At 39.6% G+C, this 13621-nt stretch overlaps 1 protein-coding gene across 4 annotated transcripts in view; it reads left to right on the top strand.

The window, feature by feature from the left end:
* The window catches only part of DMD (dystrophin), a 2144806-nt gene that overhangs the window by 1984160 nt on the left and 147025 nt on the right, over nt 1–13621 (top strand). For 2 of the 4 annotated variants that reach the window (XM_054973285.1, XM_054973284.1), the window contains exon 1: nt 11656–11757. The exons of the other annotated variants lie outside the window; for them this stretch is intronic. In XM_054973285.1, coding sequence (XP_054829260.1) covers nt 11738–11757 — 20 coding nt within the window. In that variant the 5' untranslated portion in view covers nt 11656–11737. Of the gene's footprint in view, nt 1–11655; nt 11758–13621 lie in introns of those variants that run through there. 4 annotated transcript variants of the gene reach the window in all.

The raw sequence follows: 13621 nt of genomic DNA, 5'->3' as shown, positions 1-13621 counted from the left end.
GTCACCAGATTTTTCGATACCCAGACCATATCTATATGTGACAAAGATTTCTGTCTCTCTGAATAGAATGTATATTCTCTTGAATCCCTGTTTTTTTTGTCTCCAAACATCCACTAAATCCATATTATTAATCATGTCAAAACAAACCTTTAGTAATTTGCCTTGAGTATCTTTTATATTTTTCTCAGAGCCCCTTTTTAAAAATTGGTGTGATGGGTCACTTTTCAGTCATTAGGCACAGAGGTCAATTTTAGCAACTAGTTACATATACTGGTTAGTACATCAGCAATATCATATTTGAGTTCCTTAACAACCGTTGGGTGTATGCCTTCAGAACCTGAAAATGTATTAGTTCTCAATTTGCCTAGCAGTTCTAGAACTTCATTTATCATCAATTTGACATCCTTCTCTTGAACAGTGGCTTTAGTATGGATACATGCCCCACATCTTACCCTGTAAAAAAAAATGGAAGAATTCATTCAGATTCTCTACCGTCTCCCCATATTCCTTAAGTAAACCTTTTGTTCCTTTGTCATCCAATGGCACCTAAGCCTCCCTAGGCAGTTTCCTGCTCCTGATATATTTGAAGAAATACCTCTGTATCTCTGGCTGCATAAGTTCTAGGATCTAGGAGTAACAGAAGAAATTATAAGTAACCTATCTGTGCCTAAAGTGTCTATGGAGAAATGCCCTCCTTCATAGAATTCACCTTGATATTTTCCTAATTATGGCTGCAATTTACACATGCTCCATAAGCTGCATTGCTGGTAAAAGACCGTCAAAAGGAAAAATACAGGGCCAAGAACCGAACACTTAAGCATTTAGTTATGCAGGCGGACCGGGCCAGAATGGAGGGAAGGTTTACCATTAGACATGGGTACAGATTAAAACATGAATCAAATTTCATGAGGAATCGGGCTGATTCATGTATTGCAAAAACACATTTTGTGGGGCCATGTTTTTCACAAAATCTACGATTTGTTTGATTCGTGAATGCTTTATGATGCCAGACAGGCTGGTGCTGATCCATTGATTCCCTAAGCAACATAGGCCTGGAATGTCTGCAGACCTTTTGTTGCCATGGAAACCCCAATCTTAGCCCACATAACTTTGATAGGTAGCTGTCCCTGCCAACCTGAGAGCTGAGCAAAGCTATAAATGACGAATTACACATGGTGGGTCTGCGCAAGTTTACCTGGGAACTGTAGTCGGAGACTCCTTCCCCCCTCTGTTTCCCTTCTCCGTATTTAAGAATGGGATGGTGGAGCAGTGGCGGTAGCGGCAGCCCCAGCAGCTCCTTCTGCCTCTGCTCACTTCTTGCCAGCTTCAGGATCCCTTCCCTGACTCTCTACCCCCCTTCATCCTGCTGCTCTGACATACCTTCCCATCCCCTACCCCAAGCTCCCTGGAGCGGATTCTGAGCGGATCCACTCTGCTCAGCTTTTCCTATGAGAACTTGGAGGTGGGGGAGGGCATGTCAGAGCAGCAGAAGGATGGGAGGACAGGACGGAAAAGTGAGCAAAGAGAGCCTGAAGAGAGGAAAACCTAAGCAGATCCACTCTACTTTTCTTCCAGCAGTGGCAGAAAACAGGCCAGGAGGACGGGAGGGAAAAGTCAGCAAAGAGCCTGAAGAGAGCTTTCTGCTGCTGCTGGAAGAAAAGACAAGAAGAGCTTGATCTGCTCAGGTCTTCTTCTCTTCATGCTCTCTTTGCTGACTTTTCCTTCCTGTCCTCCTGCTGCTCTGACATGCCCTTTCCCCCTGCCTCCAAGTTCTCGAAGGAAAAGCCAAGCAGAGTGGATCTGCTCAGGATCCGTTATGGGGAGCTTGGGGGCAGGGGGGTGGGAAGGCATGTCAGAGCAGCAGGAGGACGGGATGGAGAGAGTCAGGGAAGGGATCCTGAAGCAGTGGCAAGCGGCGAGCAGCGGCCGCCACTGCCACTACTTCACCATCCATTCTTAAAAATAAAGAAGGGAAACAGAGGAGAAGTCTCTGACTGCACTTCCCAGGTAAACCTGCAGGAACAATCAAGTGCTCTCCACATGCAATTCATCATTTGTAGCTTGGTCTCACCAAACTTGGAGGGTGGCTGGAGGACAGCCTGCTGAAGTCTCCCTGTGAGTTTGGCATCTCTGGTTCTGAAGGAGAGGGCATCGTAGGGCCCCGGGATCTGACAAATCATGAACCTAACGAACCGTTTCATGAAACGGGACAATTTCATGAAAGTTTGTGATTTGTGGTTCATGGAACGTGATGAACCACAAAACTCAGGGTTTGTCTTTTTCCCCACTTCGTGCCCATCTCTATTTACCATCGAACACCTTAGCTAGAATGACACACCTAGGGAGAGAGACCAGGAAAGCCAAAAGGCTAAATTATATTTCTTCCTTTAGACTCAGGAAAAAAAGAATGACCCTGAGAGTAGACAAACCTTCCCCCAGAGAAAAGTGGATAAAACCCTGTGGGAATAAAAGAAGGAATGGCAGTAATATCACTGAGCAGAGACCCAGGACAGCTACAGACCTCTTCCTGGGACTTAAGGAAATGGAGCATGCAAGACCTTTCCTTCACAGTTTTCAACAAAGACTGCACAAATGTAAATGTAGATGCATATTCACTATACAGAAAATGCCTTATCTGACAACTGCTAGTAAACAGTTGTCATAATATAGCACTGCTTGAAATAGTCCTTATTATTGACTTCAGTTCATATGTAGGACTTTGGTTTCATTCAAGTGTCCTTTATCACTACAAAACATATCTCTCCAATTTTTCAAAATATATTAGCTAATACACATTTTTCCATACAAGAAGTCTAGCATAAAATTTCTGTGCACACTTTCGTTACATTGTGACTAAAGGCAAGAGGATCTCCCCATCCCCTAAAGTTAATTGCATTTTTCTTAGTAATGCAATACATTCATTAGAATTAAAATACTGTTTATTATTTTGTTATTTGGAAGCAGAAAAACAGAAAGCATAAAGAATAATGGGGAAATGGAAAGATTTGCTTTTGTGAGTTTGTTATAAAGCTAGATGCATGTGTGTTTCTTGCATTAGGGACAATCAGTGCAGAAAAGGAAGATAGTATAAACGTTAGTGATTTGGGAGAAAAAATGTTCACAAAGAGGTGAAAGTGTAAGTTTAAATTGTAAGTATTCAGTTTTATTTCTCAGAAAGAGGAGAAGGAAAACTTTTGTTCACAAGACACGTGTTTTATTTTTGCTTTTATTTTTATTTATTTTGCGCACCTTATTTTGCAACCAAGAGCATTTGAAGGGGTGGATCACAGTTTTTTTCCCCAAATTCAGAATTTTTTCGTGTTTTAAGATACGTTTGGTTGGTTCACTGGCACCACTTATCATGATGCTCACCTGATTCAGTTTACCAGCACTACTACAGGGCATGGCTTTTTATTTCTGTATCTAGCAAAATAATATTCACTCTGTTGCACCACAGAGTACATTTTAGTATAGTTTACTGCTATCAATCTGAGTTAGTTTATCTAGGTCACAGGCACCCTGGAGCAGCTACTGAAACTTTTATTTCTGTCAGAAAAAAAAACCCATTTTCAAGGAATATTCTATGCTTTAAGGTACAGTTCACAGTTGTAGGGCATTTACCTTTTGAATTTTCAAGCATCTCTAGCCAATCCCCAAAGTAGCTAATTTAGTAGTGAGTAACTAGACTTAAGGCCCATAAACGTAAATTATACAAAACCATTTGATATGATACAACCTCAAGGATGTGGTGCAGTAAGTGGTCGTGAATGACCCAATGCTACAGCAGCGCTGGAACTACGAACCTGATCAGCCTCTTGGATTGGAAAGCCAGGATTATAATGTAAGAACCAAACCAGATATTATGTAAGAGATCTGTGATCAAGTTTTTCTGAAGTTATTTTTAACCAATTTAACTATGTTTAATTTGTATAGCCACACTGCTTTTTGGCTGATGGGGAGGTCACTGAAGGAAGAAGCGCATAAAAATCTTCCATGTCTGTTTCCCAACAAACAGTCAAGAGTAGGCTCCTTACAAATTTGGTGGCAATTGCTTTAAAAATGCTCTCTGAGCCCCCCCAGACAGTTTTCCCCATAGGGAAAAATGGCTGGTTAAATCCAGGATTCTCTAACCCGTATCAGAGAATTTACCCCAGATTTCAGAGATCCCGGATTTTTTTATCCCTGAAACCCTGATCCAGATTACCCGAGGGGCAGGGGTTGGTGCATATCTCTAATCACTTGCATCAAAAATGACAACTCCTGTTCTTAAATGTTTAGCTTTTAACAATGTAGTTCAAGACAGATACATATACAGCTTCCTGACACATTGTCCTATAAATACCATTGGATTTTAGGTTTCCCAAATTTTGAAACAAGATGGATATACAGATGTCAGCTCCAGATACTCAAACATTCTTGCAGGGTTATCTGCTTGGTGCAATCTGCTGTTTTAGGAGAATACAAAAAATATATATTTAGACATGATTATGCCCATCTTAATCCTCATTCAAGTAATCTTATTTCTTGTAGGGCAGAGCACCACATTTGTTATTTTAGGGTAGTTTTAAGGTTGCTCATTTCCAGTATAAAGCAAACAATATTTTGTAGGGAGGATCAGCCAAAAGACTGTATAGATCTATATGAAAAATATATTTTTCCTTTGCTGAAATCAGTCATGCTTAATTTCACATGAATTCTTTCAGTTACTATTTTTCAGTTTTTAACATTTTGATGTAAAGATCAAAAAATTTCCTTTGAATTGTGGAATGACACAGATTTCCCTACCTTTTTATTGTTGTTGTTAGGTGCTGTGTGGGTGTAAAATAGGGGGAAAGCCAGGGAATGGATATTCTAACTGGAGTGTTCACCTGCTGCGAGGCTAATTGAATACAATGCTTTATTGTTACTGAGGGAAAAAAAGATTATGTAAAGTGTCAGAATTTCAGACTAGTTTTTATATTCCTAGTATGATAAAGAAGATAATATGCTAAAGGACAGCATCAATCCACCGTTGAAGGTTTCACTGTTATGTTGTAACAGTTACATCAGAATGCTTTGATTCATAGTTAATTACTTTTCAGGTAATCTGCTTCCCTTGATTTCCACCTTTCACAGGGAAAGGAATAAGTTTGTTTCCACTTTTGGAATTTGTCACATGGCCAAGGAAGAGGATAAAATATTTTTATTTAGAAGTGTTCTGTATAAATAAAAGTTGTCACAGTATGGTTAAGCTATTTATTAGAAGTAGATAACAGTAAGCAAAGATGTAGAAATGATAACAGTAGGCAGAGATGTAGAAATGATTGAGCCTAAACTTTAAAGTACTGGATAAAATGTTGAGTGGGAGGTTTAAAAAATTCACTTCTGTTTAATGCTACACTCAAAAGTATTTCAAAATGTTAGTAGAATATGTAATCCAGTTTTGCCATTTCTTCAACTTTCATACAAGGATAAGAAATAAACACATGCTGACTAACACATAATTTTCCTCTAGTGTATTTTCTTCCAAAGGGCCTACTGATTTTGCAGTTACTCTTTACGTTATATGTAACACAGACCAAGGTTTTCAGGTGATTAAAACCACACTACAGTTGTGAAAATTTCTGGAAAGTTTTGAAAATTAATTGGAAATAAAAAGTTGCATCTCCTTAAGTTACTTAAATAGTTGATATATAAACATGTATGTAATTATATGGATTGCTAATATGCTCTTTTTCTTTAGGCTCAAATGGATTATAATTGCCTTAAAACAGAGAAATATGTTATGTTAGGATGACGTAAGATATAAAATTCTCATAAAAAATATAAAGAAACACGATCTCAGTTTTTGATGGAGCTTTTGAGGACATGTATACTTAAAAGTAGCCAGTATTAATATCCTTGTATGTGCTGCCCTCAGTGATTCACATAAGTCATAAGGGTAGGGAAGGCATATTTAGGTATGCAGAGCTTAAGCTTTCAGGTTAAGCTTAAAAATCACAAAATCACATAGAGCCAGTTTGATGTAGTGGTTAAGAGCAGTGGGACTCTAATCTGGTGAACCAGGTTTGATTCCCCACTCCTCCACTTGAAGCCAGTTGGGTGACCTTGAGTCAGTCACAACTCTTCCAGAGCTCTCTCAGCCCTCACCCACCTCACAGTGTGATTGTTGTGGGGATAATAATGACATAATTTGTAAACCGCTCTGAGTAGGTGTTAAGTTGTCCTGAAGGGTGGTATATAAATTGAATGTTGTTGTTGTTGTTGTTTATTTGATTTTTATCTTGCCTATACAGGGAACTTAGAGGGGTGAACATGGTTTTTCCTTTCTATCCTAATCATCTTGTAGGTTAGGCTAAAAGAGATTAACTGAACCAAGGCCACCCACATTGCAATTGTAAGCTGAGCTGTTATCCAAAAAGTTGGGGGAATTGGCATTAAAGGAGACAAGCAAAAGAGGTTAACTAGGAATCTCCGCCAACTGGGATTATAGGGCAATAACTCAAATACAGCACACATACAAGGCTAACAGAGAGAGAGAGAGAGAGCATACATATGGCTGGGAAGCCCAATTATAGTGCAAGACATTCCCAGGGACAAGCTGATGTCTTTCCCCCACAATATGATAATTTAGTAATTTCTCTGGAGGTAGAAGAATAAGTTGGAAGAGGCTTGAAGTGACTATCTGGGATAGACTATAAGTGAAAATATTGCTTGATGACCACACACACAGTGCTCCGTATAAAACTTGCGAGCCTACTTTGCTGTTAAAGACAACGATGGCAGCTGGGATGTATTGTCCACCTTTAGAATAAAAAAAATGAATTATTGCCTTCATGGTTATAAGCGCTATGGTTCGAGCATTTCTAGTGTGAGCTGTCCAGGAGATATTTGAGTGAAAATAAATCCCAAGATATTTGAACATAGTAACTTGTTCAATAAGATTTCCATTTACACGCCAGAGATGGTTCTTCTGGCATAGGGATCTAGAGAACTGCATCACTTTGGATTTATTGTAGTTTATAATCAAACCCTCTGAGGCACAATATTCTGCAAAGGAGGATAGAAGTTGATGTAGACCCACTGGGGTTCTAGATAACAACACAGTATCGTCGGCATATAGTAATACTGGGATAGCAGTATTTGACAGTACAGGGGGATGGAACTGTTTATCATTTAATCTGCAAGCCATATTGTTGATATAGAGGTTGAACAGAATAGGGGGCAGCAAACACCCTTGTCTCACTCCTTTCTGCAGAGGAAAAAGATTTGTCAAACGCCCTTTTGAACTACAACGGACCAGGGCAGCCGAGGGTTCATAAACCCTTTGTATTAGCCACAGAAGTCTCTGGTCCATCGAAATCTTCCCTAGTTTTTCCCATAAGCGCTTCCTTGGTATCGAATCAAAGGCTGTCTGTAGATCTATAAAAGCCACATACAGGCGTCCCTTTGCAACAACTGTATATTTCTTAGCCAGGTGGTGTAATAATATACAATGGCCAATTTTTGTTCCCTTTCTTATAAATAGGGACAATTATTGCTCTTCGCCATATATTCAGAATTTAGCCTGTCTGGTTAATGATAGTGAAAATGGGTGCTAAAATATCGCACCACCAATCGAGTTTGGATGAGAAAAATTCCAGTGGAACCAAATCTGGCCCAGGGGCTCTTCCAGACTTCATTCTCCTAATAATTCCTCCCACTTCCTCTTTTGTTGGTGACCAGGGTGGTAAATTCTCAGGCTGTTTTGGCGTGGTATTCACTGGATCATTAGATGTATATAGTGCAGAGACATATTGTTCCCATACTGGAGGGGGAATACAGAAAGTAGCTAACTTGACTGTGGGTTGAATAAAGGAAAGCAGTGTCCAAAATTGTTTGGAATTACTATTCCTTGAAGCATTAATGAAGGCATTCCATCCATTATAGATAGCCTCGTGTTTTTTCCTATGGATCATGGCTTTATATTTCTTTTTTGTTTGAAGAAACTCTTGAAGCAATAAAAGGTTACGATATTCTTTGAAACTTCAGTGTTTACTTTGAGTAAGTTTTTTCATTTCCTTGCATTCATTGTCGAACCATGAGCAGTGAGATGGTTGGATTCTCGATGGTTTACAAGTAAAGGCTGATGTCATCAGATCTAATAGCTTGTCCAAAATTAACGGAGTATGCACTGTGTTCTGTCTGTTCTGTAGCTCACTAATAAGTGTTTGAGCTTCAGGAGTTTCAAGAAGAGTGTTAGCTCTTGCTTCCACGTGGTGGGCCCAATAGGCTGGCTGCTTGATGACCTAGTGAGCACTGGATAGGGAAAGTTGTCAGATTTGCTGAATAGCTTTGATTAGGGTAAATGGGTGAGGGGAGATATAGAAAGACATTGATGAGATTAGACAGGTCTTTTCTTAGGAAAACCTCATTATAAGTATATTTAGGTTTCCACCGTCAATGAGCTGCATGGTAGCCTGGCATTTGAACCCTAACTTTCTTATTCCTAATCCAACACTCAAACCATAGTCATGTTGATGACCCTCCATTTTATTTGGAAGTATAGCCTGGAAAACTCCCAGCATTACATGGTAGTCTTGCCAGGCTCCAGGTGGTGGAGCCAAGTAATTTCTTCCAGAATTACAGCTGATCTCCAGACCATAGAGATCAGTTCCCCTGGAGGAAACAGCTACTTCGGAAGGTGGACTCTATGGCATTATACCCTGTTTAGATCCCCCCTTCCTAAACCCTGCCCTCTCCAGGGTCCACCCCCTAAAATCTCCAAGAATTTACGAACCTGGAGCTGGCAACCCTATAGGGGAGTAAGATATTGGCTTGTGGAAGACCCATTTCTGCTTCCTGAGATTCAGACTCTGTGACAGCGATCTCCAAGATACTATTAGAAGAATATACTCTGGTCACTTGAGGCAGGGTGATATGTGAGTAAGCCCAAGAAATGATGGATTTTTAAAATGTATATGTTGTATGATTTCATATCATGTTATGTATTTCATTGTCAAGTAATCCAAGAGTAACACATTTCCCCCTTCCCTCTGTTCCATCTTCACTCCTTTATTTTGCTCCAGTTCTATATCTATTATAGTATTTCCTGTCTAGTATTTTTGAACTCCTGGTTTGAATTATTAGGGTGCAATATCATTAGGGCTGCTGTTCCCCTGGTGGGAGTGGAGGATCCCCTGTTCCCATCCTCTACCCACCCCCCACCACTCACCTGGCCAGCAGGGTGGGGGAAAGATGGGAGAATAGGCTTCCCAGGCACGCTCCCGGAGCGATGTGACAATGTCACTCCTGGGAGTGATGTCATTGCACAGGCCCAGTAGCATGTGAAGAGGACAAGTAAATTGAGTGTCAGGTCCCCCTCCTGCCGGGAGGGTAAGGTGCCCTGGCATCCCTATAGTAATTTTCATCTAGCCACGTATGCAAGTAAGAAATGTAATAAGAATGACTCAGATTTTTCACTGTGAACTAGAACTGAACTGGTTCAGGTTACTGAACCTTTATTGATTTGAAGTATAAACAGACATCCAATTAGAGGTGAACCCAAACTAGAAAGGAATCTGAAACTTCATGATTCTATAATATAATATATTTTTCTAAGTTATTTTGAAGGAAATGATTTTAAGTTTTTCTTCCATTATGTTGATCTTTAAATAGGAGAGCAAATGTATACCCACACGTGTTCTGCTACAACTGTGACGTGCTTCTGTCATTTGTGAACACAAGAGACTTCCATTCTCTTCTATGAAAGGAAATGTTCTGTATATTCCCCACTGTACATGTTATGAGGTCCACCTCTCACAAGAGAGCAGGAAGAATCTACATGAACAAGATTTTGAATATGGGAATGTTATGGGTTTGTATTGGTGGATCATTTTGATACTTCCTAATTAATCGGATAATTTTGATACTTTCTAATTAATTGCCACTTCTTGATAAAATACTAATGATAGTTTGCATTACAGATAGCTACTTGAAAATGTTTTAGAGAATTGAAGAAAGAAGTTGCAATAAATGAAACTTGCATCAAATACAAATGTGCTTTTTCCAAGCACAAATATTTCAAATATGGATATTTGGCAGATATGCATAAATTGCATGTATGTATGTTCTATATTTGAAACTGGGATTGCTATAGCTGAATTGCGGTGGATTTTGCTCTTAAGTCAACGCTATCATTTCCTTTGAGGTTTGTGGTTCGTTATATTATACAGATATATACTTTTTTTGTGCTTTCTGAGGTGTCTTTTTAAAAGAAACCCTCTAAGGCTGTATGCATATTTTCAAATAGTTACAAAGCTCGTCAAATGCATGCAACCTGCAGTTATGTCCACTCTACACTCTGGTTTACTGAATGCATGGTAAACATGGTGTTGGTGCACCTGAAAGACATAACGTTGACAGGCACCACCCTTTTCCCATCAGCCCCAGTTCAACTGCACAAGCTTAGGGAGGCACATTCCAAGAGGCACCTGCCATGTCCATGTCAGTTCCCTCAACAAACTAAATGCACCTTAGCATATTGTATGATGTCATTGGGGTGGGCACACTTTTCAGTTTGCACCAGATGTCTTCACACTGCCCAAGAAAGTAGCAGTACTTACATGCAGCACACTGCCTAGAAAACCAAAAGCCAAATAGTAACTGTTATGAATGTTTTTCTTTTTTTGCGATGAGTCAAAGACAGAGCCCAGCAAACTGGGGTAACATATACCCTCAGGAGCCACATGCAAAACTTTCTCCATTGCTAGATAGAGTGCATTGTTGTGTCTCTGGCCCCAGCTGGCTTCTAAAGACGCGCCACACTTTGCTAATTCTTGTTTCCAATATAGTGTTTATTTTAGCCTTCACATAGCAAAATAAGCCACCTAAACGACTATGACTAACCAAGTGGAAATATCAATCGAAAGAACAAGGACCATTTGACACACACACACCTTGATTAAGTGGATAGAGTGAACATTTGGAAGCAGTTGTCAACCTATCATTTGTGGTTGGAATTGTGTTACAAAAACTTGGATCATCAGAAGATATTAAAATGCGTTTGTTGTCTTTAAAGGTACTGAAGTAATTGGAAATAATTTCATCCAAAAATGCATAGTTTTAAAGCTCTGTACTTACAAGAACTCTTTATTCTGTCTTATCCTTTTGTCCTGTCCAGTTACTCTTTGCCACTGAAAATCCAAGGTCAGAAAAGACTAGCGAATAAACACAAAACGCCTTTTGAAGTGTAACGATTACAGGGGAGCTCAGAGAATTCAATTCAAGCACAGGGAGTGTTTTTCTCTTTTCTCTGTCAGAGCACAGCATCTCTTACATTTCAGGATTCACCATCCCAACCTCATTGAACTAACTGGTTCTGTTACATGAGATCATATTTGCTTAGATCACTGTTTTTTAGGTAAAAGGAGGAGCTGTCTGGTTCTGACATTTTTCACGGAACCGTAGCACGCTGGGGGACATCTTCTGGTTCTACCTTAAATAAATCCCCTCTCCTTTCCAGCAAAAGTGTTCCATTGCTTTGAGTTCTCCAGTTGTTTGCAGGTTCAATAGGTGGAGCCGAAGAACAGAAAGCTCCGCCCTGTCTAGCCCTGCAGCCTTCCCTCCCTCCTGACGCCTTTAGTCCGATAATACTACTCTCACCGCAGTGCTATTCGCTACGCGGTGGTGCTGGTTTGTTGGCGTTTGGCTGGCAACGTCTGCTCGGTCGCGCTCTCTTTCTCTCACTATCTTTCAAGTCGCTGGATAGTTAGCGACAATGAGGGAGCAACTCAGAGGGTAAGTTTAATTATTATTCGAACCGATCCCGTGGTTATTGTTTTAAAATGGGAATGTTGCACTTGTCAGAGCTGGGCGCTGCTGGCACGCCAAAATACTTAAGGGTAAATTAAACTTCTGAAGACATCTTTGCATTGGGAATTTGCAGCCTGATAGCCCTCCCTGCCAGCTGTTTTCTCTTGTTTTCCTTGCAGGTGCTTGTAGTTATTTGCAGAATGCCAAGGTTAACTCTTTCCCGTACAGGTGTGAAGTTAGGAGAAACAAAACAGAAGGCTTTAAATTTAAAACAACAAAGCAACCATTTTGTTGCCCCAGAATTGGTACAAATCTGTTATCTTCTTCAGTACGCAGCCCATCCCTGCATTCCTATCGTTCAGTGTGTTTCAGAAGCCCACCGCACGATTCTGTTGTTTTGCTCTTTCTTTTCTCTAAAGAACCTTTTAATTAAGATGCATTTGTGTGTGTAGAGAAGATGTGTGATACTGTTCAACAGTGTGTTGAAAGACCCCTATAGGAAAAAAAGCGACTATACCTTTCATTCACTATGCTAAAAGGTCACATTTCTGCTTGATTTCTTTTGGGAATTCAAACTGACTTAATTCAGTGCGCTCTCTCTCTCTCTCCCCCTCTCCTTCAGTTGGTTGGTAAATGTGTAAATGTGGTCTAGTTGGAACATGCTGTTTATGTAGGTATGAATGAAACAATACATGTAAAAAGCGGTTAAGCAGGAAGTGGCAGATGAGGATAGGGAGATGGTATCAAAATATTTCCTAGGAGGGCTAAATTTACTTTACTGTTGAAGTTTTCTGATACAAAACTGAACACTGTGTTTTGATTATTTCATCTCTTATTAAGAAAGAGAAAAAATACTTGGTCCTTTGTTTTTTACATACGTTTATAAATACACTTTTTTTTAGACTTGAATTACTGAGGGAGGGAGGTATTGCAAAAGTATAAATATAAGTGAGGGAGGGAGGTATTGCAAAAGTATAAATATATAAGTGATAAACAGAAAGGATGGTGTATGCATTGTATTTTCAATCTGCATATGTGTAGGACTTCATTCAATATAGTACAGGGTAGTGTTTTGAAGTGTTTCTTAGTAAAGGGCACCTTTGCTTGGACAAGTTTGCCTATTTAATAAGAATTAGTTTGGAGAGCTGTTGCCTATACGGTGTTATGGCTAGAGGAGACAAAAACCATAGTTCCATAAAATGTCTTTGGCCCATTACTACTAAGGAGTTGGATGCAGTCTTCATTGTTTGATCCTGCTTTCGACAAAGACCCTGCAGTTAAATTGCTTTGGCAGAAGTGGAGAGGATAAGCTTTGAAAAGCAAATAGATCAGTGGACAAGTAACAGCTGGAGGGGTTGGCTCACCAAGCTTTAACAACTGTCAGGGAGCACAAAATAAAGTGCTGCACATCAAAAGAGAAAGAGAAATAATTACCATACTGTACTTAGCAGATGACATTTACTCTCCTTCTGCTCCTACTTGATATTAATGAGGGGAGGCTTTTAAATTTCTTGGTACAGTTTTATGGAATTCTGAAAATGCTAGTCAAAGCGAATAAAACATTGAACAGCTATGTTTTATCAAAAATTACACTGATTCCAGGATTAAAAAGAAACCATTTTAGAATGTGGTTCCATGGACTCCAGATTTATAGATGAAGACAAAACAGTCATCTTTCACATACCACAAGTGCACTGCTACTTTTTATATTTCTGTTTTACTATTTTCTGTTGTCCTCCAATAAACTGCGGGAAATATATACAGTATATATATTTGAACCTCTAAATGACAGCTGTTGCATGTAATTTAGATTTTAATTAACTCCCAAATCTCCATTTCCCCTCTAGTC

Source organism: Eublepharis macularius, chromosome 3 (assembly GCF_028583425.1).
Source record: "Eublepharis macularius isolate TG4126 chromosome 3, MPM_Emac_v1.0, whole genome shotgun sequence".
In the NCBI taxonomy this organism is placed as follows: Eukaryota; Metazoa; Chordata; class Lepidosauria; order Squamata; family Eublepharidae; genus Eublepharis; species Eublepharis macularius.
The sequence above is the reverse complement of the archived record's forward strand: the minus strand, read 5'-3'. Positions and strand labels throughout refer to the sequence as shown.